Raw genomic sequence first — 22,975 nt, 5'->3', positions numbered from 1 at the left:
AATCGATCATGTGCATAATTTTAATAAGACTCAATTGAAAAAGCGATAGTTGGAGCTCTCTGTGGCTCCTTTTCACTGTCTGCCAAAGAGAGAGATTAAAGATAGTCCATAGAGCAGCTTCTTGGCATCGTTTGGAAAAGCAATCCTAAACACTGGTCTATCCTGTTTCAATTCACTGGACAGTGAGGGTCAAGGATGCCATTCTTATTTCCGAACTACTAGAAACAGATTTCTGTATAATTCCTGTTAGATTTTGTGGTTTTGGTCCTTTAAGATTTTCTCAAAGACATTTTAAACAAGTTAAATATTGCAAAGGCACAAAAAAGGGTTAAAGTTTATGGTTTGTAAGCTATCCCCAATGTAAACACAATAGAGTGTGGTGGAGGCAAGGCTTTAAACTGTACATGTTTCCTTGGAAGTTAAGAAACTAGTCCTGTTCAATTAAACTGCAATTTTAATATTACACTAATTCGCAACAGATTTTACCTCGAGAAAATCTGATAGGAACCCCCCCCCCCACCATCTAGTTCATCTAATTGTCTAGAATCCAATTTGCTCCATATAGAAATGATGAAATCATTCCAAGTCATTCCATTGCACTTAAGTCAGTCGATATACTGCAGATCTTTTAGTATGCAGTATAATACAGTCCAAAAAATTTTTTTTACAGTAGCCTACAGTCAAATTCTGTTGACAAAATACCAACTGGTAAACAGTTATCTATTCAAAGACTATAGTCTTTCTCTCTAATTATTTAACCGCAAAATTAAATAATTAACTTTGAGGTAATCCGTCATTCTGAGCAAGCATGTGGCGGCAGTGGACAGGACCCACTCCTTTTTCACAAGAAAGAAAACCAAGCTAAATATATCGAGTGCTGTTACTGTCTAGTGGTTTGAAAGGAAAGAATTCGGACACAAGGAAAAAACAAAACAAAAACCACTTTCTATAGAATTGAAGTAAATGAAAAAAGAACAAGAAGCGTGCATAAAGTAAATAGTAGCAGTAGCACAGTCAGTAGTGCTGGCCATGAAAGACATACAGCTGAACTCTGAAGCAATTTGTCAGGTGTACTACCTGTGAAATTGGAAAAAAGAACAAATGGTCAGCAGCTCATTCAGCTAAACTGAGAGGAGGGCTAAAAATACTTTCTATGGGAAAGAAAAACAAAAAGCACACAGAGTTAATAGTAGCAACAGTAGCACTAGGTTAACATTGTGTATGAGAAATAAATACAAACATGTTATTATTTTGTAGAACGTCTTTGCCATACCCAATGATTGTAAATCAGTTGTTCTGGATGAATTGTGGCTGTGACCATTCAGTGTTATGATACAAGTATATAGAAAAATCTTCAATCATAGATGCCAGTTCACAAAGTATATTCTGAAGAAAGAATATTCTTAAAGGCGGATTATTGCTGACATGAGAGCATATTAAGTGGTGTGGCACAACTGAAGAACTTGAACTTTACTATGTCTCTGTGAAGTGGTGAGCATCCGTAAAAACAATGAATGCATGTGTGCAGAAAATCTGCAGAGTTTCAGGTCTTCTTGTGAACAAGCTCCTCTTCAGAGCACTGAGAAAGAATAATGTGCTCTCATGGACTTAGCAGCAAAAATCATATTATTCCATTTTGACTAATTGCATTTCCCCTGTACTGACTGAGAGGGGTAGAGTGCACCGCATCTGCCTTTCTCCACTCCGTATCCTATCATTTCGGGCGTTCTCTTTTAACTTTACGTGGCAGTCGTCACTAGTACAAAATGGAAGTAACTGAGCAAATCTTAGGGTAATCTTTAATTACTGTAAGATGCAAGTAAAGATTGGTTTAGTTAAAATTAATGTACCCTATTTATACATTTCTTTACTTTTAAGGGGGCGGCAACAGGATATATGCCTGAGGACTTCAGTGGACATTTTTGTCTGATGAAGGGCATCGGTGTTGATTTTTCCATAGGTACCATTATCCTGATGTGGTCAGACCCAGTGCTAACTTCTTTCCAGGTATATGGCAGAGGTCCCCAGATTTTTATTTAACATGTCCTTGTTACTTGAAGGAGTTCATGATGCCATGCACTCCAACAAGGTTTCTAAGGCCATTGGAAGAGAAACATGCCCTTTGTGTCACATATCCTCCACCTAATGTTGTGCTTAGCCAGCTAATCATTCCAGACCCATCTGAAGCATTTTTTAAAATGATTTTTTCTGCTTTATCTTAGACATAAATGATCAAAGAATGTGTCAGCATGTAAATGCTACTAATAGTTTCAATGGAGACTCGACTCCAAGATGACAGTAGATTCTCTGCAGAGGCTTAACATCACCCTGGTTTGTCACAGTTCTATACTTGTTATAAACTAACAAGCTTACATGAGTAGCTATTTGTCCTGCTCAACAATAAACATTTGAATAAATTTCTGTCTTGTTGAGCCCATCTTGAAGTGTCCAAGAGAAATAGACTCCTGTCACCTACTATGTACAACCAAGGGACACAGTCGGAAAAGGCAGCAGCCTTCATTTACATGAATTTGTTGGAAACCGTTAGGTTCCTGAAATGTGTGGCATGACTGAATTGTTAAAATCTTATTTTCTGGAAGACCACCTTGAATAAATGTACAGAAGTTTCTTCAAGGTTTATTTCTATAGTTTGTGATTGCAACCATAGAAAACATGTAAAGGTATTTAAGCAACAACTCTTCTTTATCTTTTGTCAAAAGAAATGCTTGAGCCTGACATATTGAAGACTTAAAGTCTTACAGTATGTGATTATTATTATTATTATTGTTATTATTATTTTTTGCAATAAATGTGTTCATGAAAGCAAAGGATAAAACATGATCACAACCAAATGAGTGTACCTTTGCGTCACGTTACAGCAAGCAGGCTGATTTTGAATCTTAATTATTTTCACAACACCACTGAAAACCATTTTCATAGATTCAATATTTCATCAAGGTAAGGGGAACACACCGACTTGCACGCCAACACACACAATTCCATGTGTAATCCAGTTAAAACAGCAGTAATATTTAATTTATATGAGGAATCATTAAAAGTGCAGTGGAGCTGTGTCCATTATGCATTCCTTTTCTAGCAGGATAAAACAGCCCTCAGATGTTGGCGCTGCACTTTGAAGTGTTGTCTCAGAAGCAGGCCAGCTCTTACAGGAAGTCCCTGATGTTTTAAACATGCCGAGCAGGGGGACTAACAAAGGTGGGCAACTTGTGGCTGGCCCCCAAGATGGGCCAAAAATGGCCAGCCAGGAATTTGGATAGATCTACCAGACTGTACACAAAGAGGATATCAAATAAACAAAAAAAAGTAGACAAATACACACATGGGCAATAGAGAGGAAGAACTCCCCCCCACAAAAACCCAATTCAGTACAGCTTCTGTTTATATGAATCATCAATAATGAAAAGCTGAGCGTGTGTGAAATTACGGTGAAATAATTTACACACAGCTGCATAAATAATGCTGAAGTATCTCACTTAGTCTAGCGAAGATGACTAAATATACAGTTGTATCAAGACAGGCATTCTCTATGTAATCAAATCACCCTCTACAAGCCCGCCCAGGACAAACTGCAATTTAACAGCAGAAAGGCGACTTCCTCTTAAAGCACCACAGTTTATATTCAACTGAATCATTTTGATTCAATTTGCTCTTATTGCATTCGATGTCCTCAAGTTAATCCTGATGGTTTTATCACAGAGTATCACAAAATATGGAATGGCCAGATACCATTTGCAGTAATAACTGAAACAGAAATGCCTTTTAGGTGTGGATATGCCTTTTTGTCAATGGACCCACCCTTGGAATACAGTAGAGGGGTAAACTAAACAATAACACAGCTCTCAGGTTCTGTTCTTGCTGAAAGGCCATAGTGCAGTCTTATTTTTTTTAAACCACAAATCAGGAAAAGAAATGAGTAGATAGGATTTTTCACATTTTTTCTTCATTAATCAGTAACAACCACTTCTTGCATACTAGAACGGTATTGGACAACACTGAGCAACATTATCATTTAACAATCTGAATCCAAATTCCTTGTGCAGAAGCACCAAATTGCTGTATCAAATACATATAAACATTTTAAAATATTACAAATGCCAATATAAAGACACAAAAATATCAAGTTGTCTATTATGAATTGGCAGGATTGTACAAAAGTATGCAGGTGACCGTGCACTATGCCACATCTTAGGGCAGGTTTGCATAAAGAAAGGGACAAAAAATAAGGCTGCATGTGTGTTTACAGTTTAAATGAAGTTAGACCCATGTAAGATCAGACCACTACACAGGTCCAAGAAGTCATTAATCAAATAAGCTAAGATTTAAATATCCCCACCTGTCATTTTCTTCAATTTATGTAGCAGGAAAATATTAGATTAAAAAAAGGAGAATTACCAGGTTTCTCAAAAGTCTTCCCATGCATGTTTTTTAAATCAGGGCCTAACATTTATTTCCATAATGTACTTTGATAATGTTGAGCATGCAGATGATCTTGTGCTATTCTTCCCAAATGAGACCATATGATACCTGAAGCACTTCATGACTAGGAAACTCAGTACTCCACTTGACAAACATTGTTAGAAGTTACTGCAGGCCTGAAACACTGGAATGCATGTATGACCAGAGTTTAAGTAACATCCAGCAAGTCACAAATTCATAATATGGATCCATAAGGTATTATAAAAAATGCAATGTTTGAATACTTCCATTACTTCCTATCTTTTCAATTGCGGATGTAATAGAAAAAAATTAGAATAAAAAAGGAATTTATTTTGCTCCCTCATCTTTCCTGGACAGATATGTGTTGGTGCAGGTTATTTGACCGTATACAGATTTCCAAATTGCATTTCTCCAGTTACAACTGCAACTGCTGTGGTTCAATGGCTATCCAAAGGAAGTCGGTGTCATGGAGATAACCCGGGAAAAAGTGCTGAAACGAACTTGATGTTCTGCAGACCGGAAAGCAGAGCTATCCACAAGCAGGAACCCGCATTCTGTCAACTCACTTTACTTTCACACATGCACATTCTTCAACCAGCAAAGCCGCAATCAGTACTTTTTTGCCTCTATAAGGGCTTTTTCGGCCCAAAAAACACACAGGCACGCACAGGAAGAGGCTCCTAAATAAGCTGATGTGTCATGCCTTCCTTTCCGATATTTCTGCAAAAGCTCAGGAAGGAGGCCGCTGCACCTCTCTGTTTCTTCCTCTTCCAGTCCACATGTGTCTGTGCTAAACAGAGCTGTGGCATTGACGGTTTGCTCCCCTGAACAAATCTGCAGCCTCTCTGGTGGGAGTCGCTGCCTCTTTGGAGAGCCATGAGCCGTTGCTGTGTGGTCCAAGTGATCACCTTGACAGATATTCAGCTTCTACAGGTAGGGACAAATGACCTAGATTCTGTCCAGGGAGTTAAATTGCCACATCACAAGTTGGTGTGTGGTAGGTTTTGGAATGAATGATCTTTTTTTGATTGACGTGCATTTGTAGGAAAAAGAAAAAAAAACCTGAAGGGTCACCGTGGAATGCAAATTTTGTGAAGAGGGGGAAAGAGTTTCCTTTCCCACTCTTATCTCGCCACGTATTTCACAATCTGGTGTGTGGTTACAGATATTTACTGGTAAACACGCTCAGCAAAAACACAGACAGCATGACTGACGAGGCTTTTTTTTTTGTTCCACTTTCATTCATTTTAGATAGAAAGATCACTGAATGGTGCCTAAATGTTTTCTGTAAAATGCCGTGAATCAACCCAGTGGGAGAAATGAGTCCAAACCCCTTAACTTGGTTTGTCCACAATTTGTACAGCTAACTAATGTCACCATCACCCAAAGTTTCATAAGGTGTTGGATTTTTCTGAAGTGAAAGGAGAACTTGGGCAAGACTGAAACTGGGTTTGGCAAGAGCGTTTCAATTAGAAGAGAGGTTTGAGTGCGACAGTTATAAAACCCTTTTTTAAGTGCAGGATTTCTGAGCGGACTTCGAGAAGTGCAACCTTTAACTTTGAGGTAAATCGCACAGTGATCACTTGTAAGTGTGTTGCAGATGTTGCATAATGTTATTTTATTTTACACATCGTGTACCTTTTAACTGTAATTGTGATTTGTAGCTGGTGTCATGTTTGATTGCATGAATTGATTCAGAACTACTAAAATCAATTCAGACATTTTCTTAGGTGTTCAAATGTCTAACATAGAAGAAAATCAAGTAAAAAGATGCATCTGATTTCTTCATGATTTGCAGGTTTACATGTTAAGCTTAAAACTGCAAAGTAGCAAACAAAAAAAAACAACTCAAAATGAGTCAGACTCTGCTAAAATATATGTAAAATTTATTTGCACTGAAATGGTTGCATGCAAGCTGTAATGGAGGTAATGTGTGCAAACTGAAAGTGAACCTCTGACCTCTGTCCTGCCTGTAATTGCAAACACTGCCTCGACTGTTGGAGCAGGTGCTGGTGTCTGTATTCCAAAAAAGTAAGTAAAACGGAATGGCCTGAAACACCCGCAACAATCCCCAAACTTGAACCTTGATTGATTAGATTCTTATCTCACCCCTCTTCCTCTATGCATTTGCAGGCACTGATCATTTTTCCCTAGTATGTCCAACTTCACACTTGCACAGGCCTGCCATTGTCACGGCCAGCCTTGGTGACTGAACGGCCATTGCTGCTCGAATCTAATCAGATTGTCTCCCTTAAGTGGATAACAAGCGTGTCTCCGGAATGTACAGTAGTGCGAGGGCTGAAGTGAAACTGGGACAATCCGCTGTCACACACAGCAGATGCGGTGTGTGGAGGCTTTGGCGTCTCTCCTGCTATCCGTTGCGGGGAAAAGAAAGGAAAAAAAAAAACTTGATTGGCTAACAACTAGCATCTTGTTTGACCGGGAAAAGACATATAAGAGCTCTCAGTTACTACTGACAAGTTCAGTATTGTGATGAGTTTGTTCTTAGTTATGTGAATGGGGCCAGCAACTCCAGCTAACAAGGGCAATAAATATGTTTGGGTGCATTTAATGTGGAGCTTTTGGATGCTTAAAAAAAATAAGCTATGCTTTTTTTTTTTTAACATCAAAGGATAGGTCAGTAGTTTAAAATGTTATGTCTAGTTTTATTTAGAACAATATTAGTTTGTCTCACTGCATTAAGAGAATTACTAGTCAAAACAAGACCAAAACCAAAACAAACTTCTGTCTTTAAATGACTGCAATCAAAGAATCTTAGTTTTATGGAATTCTTTAGAGAGAGCGTGGCGATTATTTAAACTAGAAATGAGATTTGGAGGCTGTGCACCACCGATGGTCTTCCCGTATAAAACCGCAAAACATCTGAAGTATTTCCAATCAGACTTTGCTTTTATGTGAAAAGGCACCTGAAGGCACGAGCAATCTAAGCTGCTGCTAATAACCCAGCATCTGAAAGGATCGGTTTTGTTTCTAAGCTCAACAGAAAATATTAAGGAATTTAATTGAATAATTGTAATATATTCAGGATTTACAAAAACGGAGGTAGATATTTTAGAGTAGTTTAATCCTATTTGCTATTTTCTGCACCTACATAAACAATTCAGGAATGAAATGACACTTGGTACACATATCCTGAGTTGGCACTTCTTTTACTGTGACTGTCAGAACAAGTGAGAAAGTCAAATAGCCACATCTCCAAAATGTATTCACTGCTCATTATATCATAGACATATGTCGTTTGTAAATAAAAGAAGCAGATCATTTTACAAGACTCGAGAATAATAAAAAAAGTTACTCTTAAAAATAAAACATAACTACATTGCTGTGGTTTAATCTTAGTTGTTAGCATTTTAGATACATGCCACAGCTGCGTCAAAGTTATTTCCATCGAAACTAAACCTCTTTTCTCTTATTTCCTTTGTTGGGTGAGGCGCTTTAAACATTTCGCAATGATTTGAGGGACAGACAAAAATCTCTTCTTTTCAATATTGGTTTCACTTCCCTGAACAGTCGAGTAGACAGAAAGGTCAGAAGTCTCTCCTGCTTTGCTAGTGAGGTTTGCTTTTAAATGTTTTTTCCTGCTCTCATTGATTCACTTTGGTCAGTCATGGAAAAATGTCTCTCTCATCTGAGATGCAGTAAGTGAAATTTGGGCAACAGACTAAATTTCTGTTGGTCACTTAACACTAACTTTGTAAAGTGTCCCTCTGCGTTGCCTACCAAAATACCTTGCCAGCCCATTAACTAATAAAGCAAATTACAACACTGAGGTTCTCTGTGAGAACAAGTAAGTGAATTAGCCATTTACGATAAGATTTTCTACGAGCAGTTTTGCAGCAACGAAGACTTGAAAATAGCTTTACTGCACTTATTTTATGAGAAACTTTTAAAGATTAACTATCTACATTTAAAACCGTAAATGAGTGAAAAAGGCTTGCTTAAAATGACATGAAGAGAAGTTATTTAAAACCGTCCACTGGAGAATCAAGAGTCAATTGTGCTGCCACATCCCCTGAAGCAGGCAGTAGAAGACTTTGGGAAGTGACCGCCGATTGGTCAGCCAGACAGAAAAAGGGGCGGTCCAGATGAATTAGCGATAGCTGCTTACAGGCAGACGTCCTGCAGTGATCAAACTCTGAGTGATCTAACACTCTGCCGTTTGAAGTGATTATCATGCTACGCAACATAAAGGCTTACATCCAGCTGTGGGGCTAATTAGTTCACTTAGGGCCATTTATAAAACACTGCTAGGGGACTGGAAGGGACAGCCAGTCACTGGGAAGTCAGTAGTTTGACAGGAGAGTGGTAGCAACAGACCTGGATCCCTAAAGCTGACCTACTGGATCACCAGCTTTTCTAAGAATGCCACACTTAAGTGACTGCAGCTACTACAAAATGCGGGACGCAAACAGAGCTTCAAAAGTAAGAATATGAACGTTTTTTTTTTAATGTTAGCCTACTTAATAAAGTTTTGGGACATTTTTTAAATTTAAATTTAGTTTCTAAAACCCGGTTTACAATAACCCAAGTGACTTAAATACGGTAACTGTATAGTTTTGAAACTTTGACTCAGGTTGTAGAGGAACAATTAAACAGATCACAAAAGATTTGAGTAAGCTATTACTTCACCTAAACATGACGCATTTTAAAATGTAACCATAATCCTGTAAAGTTGCTGTGAGTAACGCTGGGCAGTCCTGAATGACTAAGTTTTGCAGCTGTTTCAAAAAACTTCCAGTAAACATGTTTTTAGTCATTCCTTCCAGGTACAAAAATGTTTTTTTTAAAAAAGGTGCACATACTTGCATCTTGATCCAGCATTCCATACAGGTAACAAGCTCAACTAATGCATGTTATTTTTGTTGTCGTTTGTGTGTGTGTTTCAACAGGTACAAAGCCACCTGGAAAACTCCAAGTTCCACCTTCATCAAAGCCAAAACCAGCCTGGAAAGCAGTACCTAACACTGGGCTCCAAGCTGGCCTCTACGACCGGATCCGGTCACACTGTACCGCATCCACACGCCCCTGGCCAGCCACTGGCCACCGTGCCAATCATGAGGAACGGACACATGCCCGCCGTCAGTGACGGGAGCAGCCCCAACAGCCCCGTCACCCTGCTGACAATGGGCAACCACGAAGGCGAGGTGAGAAGAAAACAGAAACAGAAAAATTATGTGGAATACATGGAACTGAAATTGTGCCTAAAAGGGAAACCAGAACAAAGAGAGAATGTCGGTTTGCATGCTCATCAGCAGCAAGGTCATAATTTTCAGAGATTTCACAATATCCCTGAGACGTTTCCTGTCAACAGCCCACATTCCCAGCAAAATACATGGCTGCTGTATTGATGTGAGACATATTACGTAGCTGTAAATCCTATCTAATCAAAAAAGCATGCTCTTTGTTTTTGATGAATAGCCAATCAACCGAACTGGTTTTGAACCCTGGTGCTGAGAGGAACTAATCATTAAAACAAAGTTTTACCACCACTGATCTCCCTTTTTCCCCCTGATGAGCTCATCAATAACTTCAGACATGCAGTCTCTGATGAGAGTACCCATTCTTTCAAGGGGGGGAAGCTAGTTTGCTAACAGATAATGTGCATTTCCCGCAAACACCGCTAAACAAACTGTTATTAAATTAGCCTCCCTGTTTTTATACCGACTCACGGTTTGAATTTGCAGATCTCTAAAGACGTGGACGGTTCACGAACATCCCAAAACTGTCCCTTAATACACTGAAATGACTGTTTTCTTTTAGTTTCCAATGGATGAAGTTATTGATGACCTAATTAGTCTTGAATCCGGCTTCAATGATGGAGGCTTGGATTGCATGGAGCCTAACATCATAATGCAAGGCAATGTAAGTATGAATCACTTTAAGTCCTGCTCCAACGGCCAGGGACTAACCATGATTTGAATGCTTCAGGCTGCTTATGGTTTGCATGCATTTCTGTTGTAATCTAACAAAAGCTGTGGCTAGATTTAGGTCCCATTATTTGACTAAAGATTTCTTTCTTTTAAAGGCTGAAGCATTGCTTGAAAGCAAAGTTAGTCCACCCAAACACGGATTCATGCAAGCTAGACTAGCTTGGGAAAAAGGGGACCTGACCTGCTTTCAGGTCAGATTAAGACAAGAGACGAGTCAAAGTTCACAAAGGCTTAGGAACATTTACCATTTTACCAAATAAGCTGAGCAAAGCAGATTAGGTTCTTATAAAACAGAAAGTATTTCTTTGGAGAACATGTAGTGAGACACAACACCAAACAAGCACAAATGGATAAAAAAAAATGATGATGGGAGTCGCACATTCTGATAGATTAAAAAGATGCATACAGAGAAAGATAAAGTACTTAAACAGAAGGAATTAGGGGGGAGATAAAGATAAGGGAGCAGAGGAGGGGAAGGAGGGAAGAAAAGGAAGAGTCGGTTTGTTTGAGCGAGGGAATTTGTCGGAAAGAGTTACTGAGCCATCGGATCGGGCTAATGCATACACTCCCTGTGGGCTTGTTCAGAAATGATACCATGCTTAAATGGATCAATTCATCCTAATTAGTCATACAGCATGATGCATCACTTCGCTTCGCCTTGTCAACACATTCTGGGACACGGACGGGAGAGGGATCGGAGTGATTACAGTAGAAGCGGGAGGGGGAATTGTTATAATCTTTTCATTTTCTTATGCGTGTTTTCCCCCCTCCACCACCCTCCTCCTACTTCTTCTTCTAAATGTCCAATATTTTTAGGAATCTACATTGGAATAACAGTATTCCTACCATTTTCAGCCACTGACCTCATTGGATTTGTTTTGTTCTAAATTTTAAAAAAAGCGGTGCATATTAATTAAGCAAAAGGAAAATGAGACATGGTTTGCAAAACTAAATCTTCTATTTACTCCAGTCTAAAGTACTCCAGTCTCCAACAGGTTTTCTTACATGTCTGTCTTGCATTTAACTCCAACAATCTTAGCATTAAATCAGGACAGCTTTTCTGTTCCTGCCAATGAAAAACATCCACACATGATGCTGCTGCTAACTAACATGTATTGTTGTGGGCCTAGTGCTTTCAGGCTGATTTGTAGGATTACTATTCTGCCATACAAGGTGTCACAGCATCACCTAACCCTCCTCCAAAGTTCTTCCCAACATTGCCTGGACCTCGTCATGCTGTTCGTTCACAATTTTCTCAGCTGCATTTGAACTGAGATCAAGTAAAACACAGGTGGAGTACATTTACTAATTACTCGACATACTCCACGTAGGAAATTTAGAGGTCTGAACACAGACCTCTAAATGTTGACATTTTAATTTGTAAAAATGTAAACAATGCATCTACTACTTTGAGTTGGTTTATTGGATAGAATCCCATTAAAACGCACTGAAATTTGTGGTTGTAAAGTGACAAAATGGAAAAAAAAAAGCAGAAGGGGCTTTTAATATTTTTGGCAGGGCAATACCTACAAACCCTTAACACAAATCTGATGGTACTTCTTTTTTCTGTTCTGTTTTGCCTCTTCCTTTTTAGTCCCCAGCCTGTCTCTTGACTTGACATCCAGTCTTACCACGTTCGGCTCACTGGTAGTTACATTTGACGCACGTGGCATTGCTAAAATTGGCTGTGCGTTTCTTGGAATCCATGGTGACCCTATGCGAGATTTTCCTGCCATAAATACACAAATGCGAATTAGTCACACGTGTTCCAGTGTGCCGTATATCATGTCGTGTCTGGACTCAGTGAAAAGGCGTTATTATCCGAGAGGATGAGAGGCCCCCATAGGAAAACAGTTTTGCCTCTGTTCATGCCGTTGACCTAGAGAGGCCTTTCATCTGATGGCGTGCTGTTTTTGAACACAGAGCGTCTCAGTGTTTAGGGTCCGTTTTAAATGAATGGAAGTTGACAAATTGTGCTTTTAGTGAGCTGCAGTATTCATGGAGTCTAGAAAAATATGGAATTTAGTTTCACTATTTTCCAAGTCTGGATAAGAATGGGAGAAGAACATATAAGTACACAAGAATAGTTGTATTTTCACTTATTCTTTGTCCCACTGTCTAAAAGTTTCCTCCTTTGTTTCTTTCTTTTCAAACCACTTTTTGACCTTTCTATCCTACCTCCTTTCCTTCATTTTACATTTAGTTTCTGCTTGTCCTTCCTGTTGCCTGGTGTTTTCTTGCATCTTCTGTCCTCCATTTTTTCCACAAATCCTAGTACCATTCCATTCTTTTATTTATTTAGTACCTATTCTGTACCTCTCTTCAGTCCTCCTTTCTTCCCTTGTAGTCTTCCTAGTTTTTTAGGTTTCATATTCAAAGCCTGAGCACTAAATATCTTTCCATAAATGATCAGTGACACCAAGTATTTCAAAATAAATGTCAAAGGTTGAGGAACAGAGGGCTGTTTCACAGTAAAATGGGTTGAAATACCTGAAAAAAAAGACAAAATGCGGAAATTTAGCATGTTTTAAGCTAGGGTTGAAGGTCAACAGTAAGGGTTATATGAACAAGTTCTGTTTCAGCGACTTTTGTCTTTGTCATGCAAGATAAACAGTTAACTTGGACATCGTTCCAACTGAGGTCTGGGGCGGATGGCGAAGCACACAGTTTGTCCTGCCCTGCTGTGGCAGACAAGGGACCACAACCCCCTGCTGCTTAGTCAAGATCCGAAGCTCTGGGGGGGACGACAACCTTCTCTGATCATACTGCTTGTCTCTTGTTGTTCCTGCCGATGCAAGACAAAGCCATTGAGCAGCCAAAAACAACAATTTGTCTTATAGCTTTTATTGAGGTGTGAAAGCCGAGTGCGTGAATGTGAAATGCGTTTCCCCTTTGACTGACCCGTCCTTTTGCTTCTTCCCCCCCGCTGCAGGTCTCCCTCAGCAACAGCATGCTGGACGTCTATGGGGGTGAACAAGGTATGAACCCCCCTAATGGTGGAATGAGTCCCACATCTAACACCACAAAGCTCACTGTTAAAAGGGAATTTACAGGTATGGACTCATACCACGGGACTGAGCTAGCAACCAGTCGATAAGAGTGAGATGAGGAAAAAAAAAGGATAAGAAACGACGAAGATTCTTTGAAACCTTTGGCAGAAGGACAGATTGTAATTTGCATTTTGCAAGGCCACCTGAAGAATCCGCTTCATTTGAACGTGGGCGCAGAGGACAATGGGATGTTACACAGACGCTAAATTGACTTGATTGAATCAACAGAGACAAATTGAGAAATCCAATCTCAGGTTCCTAATTATGTAATTTGGAAGAATGTGGATACAAATATGGACCCCACCACATTTGTTTCGTCTCTCTCCGGGACAGATTATGGAATTGGCTAAACTATCTTAATTGCGAAATGAGTACTCTAAAAGTGGTCACAATTTTTTTTTTCTTTTACAATGAGCTTCATGGCATGCCAAGGGGGATGAATGGGGCATTGTGCGCGTGTGTGTGTATGTGTGTAAGAAGGTCAAATATATGTCTGCAGAAGAGGCTATAGCTCCTCATTCTGACCTCAGCACTGAGCTTCCTCAGAATAAACGGATTGTTTGACTTTATGATTGGACCTTTTATGGAGTTTTTTGACTGTTGTCTTTCAGCTTCTAAATTAGTGTGCATTGATAATCCATTTGTTCCCCTCTGTGATTTAATTTTTCTTTTTTTTTTTTGACAGAGCATGACACGCGGGTTATGGCCAAAGAGAGACAGAAAAAGGACAATCATAATTTGAGTAAGTGTCTTTAGTTGGCTTTTTCCTTTTTATCTGACTTCAGTTGGTAATTTTCTAATCCAGTTGTTGTCAAACTCAGAATTTTTTAAAGTATTACTATCTTGGAAGCAATGTTGGAAGCAATTTTTGTGTGTGTGTTGCCGTGGTATGTCAAGAAACCAAAAGAAAAAAACAAAAACCCAACAGCAACATTCTGGTCCAGTGGCACCTCGCTTTTGGTCTAAGGGTGTGATAGCATTTCCTGTTTCATTTTTACTCAGACATAGATGTTTCCATGTTAGAAGTTGGACAAATTGAAAGAAATGTTCCTGGAAGATGGCATTTTGACTAGAAAAGTTGGGGGTTACTTACCAACTGCAACTTTAGAAACCACCAAGTCTACCTAACCTATATAATTCGGTAGTTGGTAAAGTCAACAGCCATTACAGTTCAAACAAAATACTGATACTTCATGTACTTTTGGATCGTCATTTTATGACCACAAACGGGATTTCATGTGACAGATCTTGACATAGTGGAAAACTGACAGATGACAGATGTTTTATGAAATCTGGAGTGACTAACTGCCTTCAGACATCACTGAAACTAATTACAATACAATGTCATCTGTGGCTGTAAAGTACAAAAAGACACCGATTATTTAGTTTTAAATGTAATATCATAGAAATAGAATCATATCAACTGGCAATGCACTCCTAGTTAACACAACTCCACAGAAAAGTTGGACTTCGAGTTTAAAAGTTGAGGGTTTTACACCAACTTCAACTTCCCAATCCAATATGGCTTCCTTGCACATAAGACTTTAGGACAACTACACAAAAAGTAAATTTTTTAGCACATCTGAACAGTTGTACATTGTTGTGTTTTGAAAAGGTTTTCCAATTCCTGCAAAAGTTTCACATTTTGTCACATTACAACCACGACTTTCTTTACATTTTGTTAGAAATTGAGACCAACCCAAAGTATTACAGAACTGTAATGGGGGAAGGAGAATGTTAAATGGTTTTCAAAACATTTTGCATATAACATTTGGAACAATGATGGGCAAATTGTATTTACCTTGCCCTACACACTTCACTTAAACGTTACCATACACTTTGCCTCCTTACCAGCAAATGACAAAATGTGAAGATGTGTACTCCACGAAGCACTTTAAAAATGTCACTTGATCAGACATGTTTAAACACTAACTGAAAACCTAAGTGCGAAACTAGGTAATGACAAAAGTTTGTTCCATCACTGAGCATGTCGCTGTCATATTTAGCAAACCCATGATTAAGAAATCATGGGTCTAATCGACTCTTCTCTTTTTCATTTGTTCAGTTGAAAGAAGGCGAAGATACAACATTAACTACAGGATTAAGGAGCTGGGGACGCTCATTCCAAAGTCAAATGACCCGTAAGTAAACAACACCCTTTGCAGCTCCTGTTTGCTGCAAAAACGTTGAAGTGTTTAACTCAAAGCAGAGACATGATGAGATGAGTCCTCAAGTACCTTTCAGACGTCTTTCAAGGGCACACTCAAACGTCTGTGTGTCGTCTCTGCACTTTGAGATGTACAACCCCCTCTCTCTAAGTAGCTCCTGGCTGTTTTGTCTTTAAAGCCCGAGCGATGAGAAAGAGGGTTAAATGTAAAGACCCTTTCACGTCATTCGAATCAAAGTCTGGAGCTCAATTTGAACATACAGATGAAGCACGGCACACCGGCCATCTATTTGCAGTTGAACTTTTGCTTCAAATATAAATGGGAGGTTAGTATTGTCACCATGCCATTAACAAAGGGATAAAGGAGATTATTAACGCCGATCAGACCGGAGACTCAGTCGTGTGCAGAAGGACAATTTTACTGAGGTCCCTTGTCCTTTTTAAAAAAGTAATAATACCTGCAAAAGAATGACTTGCACTCTAGCACCTTAAGTCCAATGTTCCATTTTCCTCCTTGGCTTCCTACTTTGCTCATTTTCCCTCACCTATTTTTACTCGAGGATTAATTTTACTGAACAAGGAGGAACAAGAATGGACTTTCCACAGAGCTTCTTAACTATTCTATTAAAAATCCCCATTCCATGTCCTCGTGTAATGTCCAAGGATGAATAATTGCTCCATGTAAGTCTCCATTTCTAATTCATATCATAAAAAGGAGGGGGGAAAAAAATCTTTTAAGAAGTTTTCCCCAATTTTTTTTGCTAAAAGGTATTCTGCTGACATCAGGGGTTTCTGCTTAAAAACTTACCCTTTACTTTCAGTTTTTCGTTTTTTTTTTGTTGTTCGTTTTGTAGCGACATGCGGTGGAACAAAGGCACCATCCTGAAGGCCTCGGTGGAGTACATAAGGTGGCTACAGAAGGAGCAGCAGCATTCTCGGGAACTCGAAAGCCGTCAAAAGAAGCTGGAGCAAGCCAACAGGAGGCTGCTGCTGAGGATCCAGGTAATAAAAATCAAGAAATCGTGGTGCGTTTAGGTGACTGGTGTCCAATGTGAGTCCTCAAGAACCGTTGTGCTGCATATTTTAGATATTTTCCTGACGACATACCAAAATTGTACAACTAGACGACAGTCTTAGTTTGTAGGTGCATCATTTGAATTCACCATGTTGGAACAGGGACACATCTAAAAGCTGAAGGACACTGGCACTAAAAGACAGGAATTGGAAACCCTTAGTTTTTTGGGTTTTTGTGGGGGGTTCTAAAGTTTCTTTCAATGACATAAGGAGCACAGAATTTTGAAATTATCCTAAAATATGAATAGCAAATAAAACACTGTTTGCACCAATAAGACAATGCCCAAAAGTGTAAGAATTTTATGACATGACACAGACAAGAGATAAGTACTGATAGCTTTCCTACCCTTGATCAGTATGTGAAAGGGGAGGTAATGAAGGTGTGGCTGGAATTTCTCACTACTACTCCCTTCTAGCTGTTGATGAATGTGGTCAGGAGAGATTAAACCTTAACCCTGGTTGATGTCATTTGTTTTCCAGGAGCTTGAAATCCAGGCACGAGCACACGGACTCCCGAATATGGCCGCTGCCTTGGGGACGGTTGAACTGTCCTCCCACCTGCTCAAACAGCAGCAACAGCAATCCCCACCGCAGGTACAGCAACAGCAACCACAACAGCCACCCATCTACCAGGAGGACCCCAACAGCGACTACCTCCAGAGGATAGCCATGGTGACGGGCGTGTCGTCCATTGCCACCGCGAGCGGCCCGCAGGACCACATCCAGGGCGCTGACGCCTGCACCACATTCTCCGACCCGCTCTCCCATTTCACAGACTTCTTCACCGCCACGCTCAAGGAGGAGAACCAGCTGGACGAAATCCTGATGGATGACCCGCTCTCGCCTTTCGGCGCTGATCCACTCTTGTCCGCCGGATCCCCAGGGGCTGCTTCCAAGGACAGCAGCCGAAGGAGTAGCTTCAGCTCGGCTGAGGCCGACGACCTATAAGGGCCCTTCATCTTTGGTATAGTCCAATGACTGCACAGGTCGAACTTCTCCTGGTAATAGGGGGGAAGGCCCTGAAAGACTGACTGACGGATTTAAGGATTCAGATCCATGTCTGACAACTGCACAGACGCAAGTAACTTAAATATCAGCTGACAAACTAAGCAAAACCCATCAAAGTGCCACCTGTTTAGAAATTCTTCGACTGTTGCAGATGCTGACATTGTATGCTGCTCAGAAGCAAATGTCACGTCCAATGAACCGACTACTTTTAACTTTATTTTGGGTAACCACTGTATTTCTCTGCAGAGGATACAAACAGACTTGTGTTAAAAAGGGAGACATTTGAGAGTAGAAATGTTAACTACTACTGGCTGTTTTTTGTTATTTTTTTTTTACGTCAGACACTGGTAGTTACACACTGTAACATATGCAAAATAATTACCGAATATTTGCCTGAAGTGTACTTTTTTCTACCAGTTTACAAAAGGATCCTAGTCCTAGTTGCTTTTGCTTAGGAAGGCCTTATACAAACTCCTTGAACATGTAACTAATGTACTCATCTCAGTGCTTAACATGTACTTGGTTTTGTCTGTCTCTTTTACATGTTTGTTACATATTTTTTGTATTTATATACGTTTTAATCCATGTATTCATATAAAAGATATATATACACACATATACGACACTCAAACATAACTTTTTTTATTCACAGAAGTATGGGAAAAGTCCGTAATAAACCCCTCTTGAGCGAGAAGTTTCGTGGTGGAAGGTGAAAGGCTTGCTTACAAGGTGGTTGATTGGGAATAAGAGATGAAAAGGAGGAGAGAGAGGAGGGAAATTAGATAATAAAGACAAGTAGAGAAGGAGTGATAATTCTGATGAGTCTACTGTGAGTTGATGAGCCCTTGAGAATGAATAACGGTGTCAGATAAGGAGCTGCTATAAGAGCTATTAGCAGGCAACTAAGAAAGTTTCCTTTGATGTAAGTAAGATGACGAGATGAGTCTTTTCCAGATTTTCTAAGAGAATGGCAAAATATAGGCTTTAATATGCTTTTCTTTTAATATCCAAGTCAATATTCAACTATTACTACAATATTGGATCAGGAATCAGGATTGATAGATGTATTGGGAAAAGGAATAAAGTATGAAAATCTAAATATCTACCAACACAATTTTCTTAGTTATATCAAATTCAACACTTTTCCAGACTTCATAAGAACATTGTAAAAACCATCTTTAGACTTAATAAGGTTTGCTTGTAACAAGAATACAAGTCATACAAACAACATGCCCATACTTCCTTAATGGATTTCTCATCAAAGCCTCTCTGAATTAATGTTGCAGAGTGTTATTAGAGCACGACTCACGAAGAAATCGAAACATCCACTCGCTCGGATCCCTCTCTTGAGCTGCAAATAAGACTAAACCGATCAATCATTATGGAGAACAGGCCGCCCGAGTACAAAGTAGTGAGTGATGTTTACAGGTAATTGGCTAAAGCAGTTATGGAAGGTTAACATTGATTTTCATTAGGCCGTGTGTCCGAGATAGACTCTGCAAGACCAATAGAGCAATTCAAAAGGATTATTTTAAATTTTAATTTTCTGGTACTTGTTTTTTTGTTTTGTTTTGTTTTTTTAGTTTGGTACACCTTTCCAAATAATACTGAAAGAAAACATGTCACTATGATAAACTATAACCATGACTAAAATGTTCAAATTTAACAACATAAGGTTAAAAGTCAAAGTAATTATTTGAAAAAACCCAAAATGTTCTGTAATCACATTACACAGAGTTGCAATTGGAAGAAAACTTTTCAGTAATCATTTAGAAGCAACTCAAGTTTCATACATTTTTATTGTGGTCAAATTTTAAAGTGTGGTAATAATGTCACACCTAAACAAGTCAAAAGATTAAAAAAAATATGACTGTAATTGATATGATAGAGATTTAAAACATAGGACAGTCATTGTGGAAAATTTGTTTCTTTAAAAAAATAAATGTTTTGCTTTATTCATACAAATTATTCAGGGTTAAGACTTGATCTGGCAAAAAGTTGAGTTTTTTAGTGGAACATCTTCAAATGGATTGGTTCTAACATTAACTGGTATTTCAGTGCGCCCCAAACACATCAATCCTTAGCTAGTTTGTATACATTGGTAATGCTGCAGTCAAACTTGCTAGGAAGTGTAACCCTGGGGCAGATGTTGCCAATTAAATAAAATTTTAATCAACATATGAATTTCTAAATGTAATGCTCAGTAAAAGCAAAATTCTTACAACATTAGCTGCTTTTTAAACAGTGATGTTTCCAAAACCAAGGAGGACCAGCGAGAGGTTAATATTGTCATCAAAATAAGAGGCTTTTAAATGTTTGTAACGCCACTCACAGGCAGTGATGTTTCTTAACTGCATTGAAACAACATGAATGGAACCTACAAGTCAGGAGAACATGTGACCTGCATTTGGAAAAAACTCAAAACCTCTTTCATACTTCCTTTGCTTGCTTACCTAATCTCATTCATAAGAAGCAGACGGGCTTATTACACTGTCTGCCAGAAACGGCAAAGTTGTAAAATAATCTTTCCACATCTTTTTGTATCCGTGTTGCATACAGGAATAAGGTTTCCCTAATAAAATATGACCTCACTCCTAGTAGAAAGTGAAAAAAAAAAGAGAAAAACTGTTGCTGTGTCAGGCTTTGAGCACCAGGTGGCAGTAATAGGCTGTGCTTCATCTCTACAGTGTATTGCACTAAAATTAACCCAAAGCAGGACTGTGTGAAGGATCCTCTTTCAGGTAGCCACTAAAATCGAGTTTCTTTGAGTGAGACGCAATGCCGTGTTGGTAAATAGAACCCATCCCATGTGGCACTGCGCCCTGGCAGTAGTTTACGAGCTAAAGTTCATGGCACTATACCTCCCAGTATAAACTGACAAATCTAAAGAAGGCAAGTGATGTCGTGAACCTCACAGCAGAGTCGTTCTGTCACCAAAACAACGTTGTCAGACCTCCTGCCACCCACCAACACTGACACCGGCACTGAGTGGGGAGAAGCTGTCACCTGTGCAGATGCCACGGCTGCCAGCGTGCTACAATGAACTCACCTGTCGAGCCTGCCATTGGCAACTCTTAATCACCTCCCGCTGAGGTGAAACACACACACGCACACCCCGATGCACGAACGCATGGTGCCCCTGCAATTCCCGAACACAAACAAGCCTAATCAAATGCGCTTGTGTGCAAACACGAAAGTGCACATGCAAGCAGAATCTGCAGACGCTCGCATGCGCGCACACACAAATGCATGCACACGGTTGGTGTGTGTGCGTGTGTGTCTCATTGCACTTCATTGCCACATACTCGTGTATGTGGCAATGATGAGCGGTGGGGGAATTTATATAAAAAAATACCCACCTAAAAGCCCTTATCAGGATCTGGACTGTGACAAGACTTGTGCACAAATTAGGTGAAATTTGAGTGGGAATAACAATATGACAGCCGGCAGAGAGGCACCAAACATCAAGTGTCATTTCTATTTTCAGCCGTGACTCAGAGCTGTGTGACAAACAACACCATGCTGCTTCTCAATCAGTCAGCCCGTCTGCTGGAAATGTGGCAAACTAGGCCCGGGATGAGCTTTCCCTTCAGGAAAAATAAGAAACGATCTGAAGCCGCGGTCAAAGTTAAAGGTGAAGTTATAAAACTTCGCCAAAGTCAGAGGAATTCCATTTAATGCTTGGGGAACTTATCAATATTTTCTCTGCCGGTGCGCTGTGGTAATCCTTTCCATGATTCTTCGGGGGGCCCCATTGCTGCTTTTATTGCGGACCACACCCTGACCAGCTCTGAAAAATACTCCCACGTCACTCAGCCGAGAGCAAGGCCCCTGCGTGCGTTGCTCAAACGCGGGAGAAACAAAGAGGGACGCTATAAAATTAATGCCATTTCCAGGGTTTTTATGAATCGAGCCAGATGCCAAAGACATAACTTCAAACAAATTGACTTCCAATTACTTGGTGCCGCACACCACTTCCAGATGTGCAACAGATGGGAAGCTGGAGGCGACCGAAAGGTGTCTCAGTCCGCGCTTTGTGTTATTTTGCAGTAAAACAGCAGTACGGTTGTGTGTGTTTTAAATCAGAGTGGGCTGTGGGCTGGAGGTGAAGGGAAGGACAAGGGGACGGTAGAGGGAAAAAGAACAAAAAAAAAAAACTGAAAGCACTTCATTAGGAAAATGTAAATTCACTCTGCATAGACGGCGAAAGCCATATGTAGTTTTAATGCAGCTTGATATCATGTAAAGGCAAGATGAGATGCCGGGCCTGAAAGCTGGAGTCATATAAAGGATGGGAATGCTAATGCGATCTCTGCTGTATCTCCCAGAGTTGGGATTAATAGGGAGAAAAAATGGAACAATTATGGGTCTTGCTTTTTTGTTAACACATGTTAATGGTGCATAGTATCCTTGCAAGAAGAAGGAACATTAGATGTGATTTGAAGATCTCCTTGATGCTCAACGCGCTCTAACAAAGTCTCCTCTTGGAAACTTTAAATTCTTTGATTAGTTGCTGTTAAAGCTACATAAAAGTAAAACAAATGTGATTCAGAGGAGCCGAGCGCGGACTTCTTTTCACTGCAGGGCAAACTAATAGAATATCCAACAGCGGTACGTTGTCCTGGGAGGGTCATGGCTCTGATCCCATTATTACACAGACTTGGGTCCTTGGGGAGCTAAAGGCGGGTGTGTATTTTTTTTTTTCCCAGAGCCTATATGGTGGAAGCTGCTGGACCCCTATCCACTTCACTAGCAGCCTGCTTGAGCACCACAGGTCCGTCTCCTCTGATCTGCAGGGGCCAAGGAAACAAGGTCTCTTCGCTCCTCTTCCTCGCTTTTCTTTTTTTCTTTTTTACTCTCTCTATCTCATTCTGCCTATTCAAATGCAGCAGGGAGCAGCAGGCGCCTTGCTTGGCTATCTTACCTCTTGTGCTGCCAATAATTCCCTTGCTACGTCAGGGTTGTATGCTAATTGAACTGGCGACCCAACTGTCCCCACCCCTAACCCTCACCACCACCACTTTAACCTTGTGTAATTTGGGTAACCTTGGAGCAAAGAGGATGCTGCTGGGAAAAAGAAGAAGAAGAAGAAAAAGGTGCTCAATTGCTTTGTAAATTTAAATATCTGGCAGAATTATTTCCCTATTTTGTCACGTTAAAATCATGAACTTTGATTTTTATTTTTGACAATTAATGTGAAGGATCAACAAAAAATACTCAAAAACTGACTTTGTAATTCTTCTTGATTGTTTTTCTCATAATAAAAA

At 39.8% G+C, this 22,975-nt stretch overlaps 1 protein-coding gene across 7 annotated transcripts in view; it reads left to right on the top strand.

Annotated features, from left to right (window-relative positions):
• The window catches only part of tfec (transcription factor EC), a 46,166-nt gene extending 27,767 nt beyond the window's left edge, over positions 1-18,399 (top strand). The window contains exons 1-8 of one of the 7 annotated variants that reach the window (XM_028044470.1): positions 5,204-5,391; positions 9,369-9,623; positions 10,240-10,341; positions 13,342-13,462; positions 14,145-14,201; positions 15,525-15,600; positions 16,481-16,628; positions 17,181-18,399. In XM_028044470.1, coding sequence (XP_027900271.1) covers positions 5,335-5,391; positions 9,369-9,623; positions 10,240-10,341; positions 13,342-13,462; positions 14,145-14,201; positions 15,525-15,600; positions 16,481-16,628; positions 17,181-17,648 — 1,284 coding nt within the window. In that variant the 5' untranslated portion in view covers positions 5,204-5,334 and the 3' untranslated portion in view covers positions 17,649-18,399. Of the gene's footprint in view, positions 1-5,203; positions 5,392-6,044; positions 8,902-9,368; positions 9,624-10,239; positions 10,342-13,341; positions 13,463-14,144; positions 14,202-15,524; positions 15,601-16,480; positions 16,629-17,180 lie in introns of those variants that run through there. The other 6 variants (XM_028044469.1, XM_028044472.1, XM_028044465.1 and 3 more) reach the window with 6 other exon arrangements.
• The last annotated feature ends 4,576 nt before the right edge of the window (positions 18,400-22,975 follow it).

This window comes from Xiphophorus couchianus, chromosome 17 (assembly GCF_001444195.1).
Source record: "Xiphophorus couchianus chromosome 17, X_couchianus-1.0, whole genome shotgun sequence".
NCBI lineage: Eukaryota > Metazoa > Chordata > Actinopteri > Cyprinodontiformes > Poeciliidae > Xiphophorus > Xiphophorus couchianus.
This window is presented reverse-complemented; position numbering and strand designations above follow the sequence as displayed.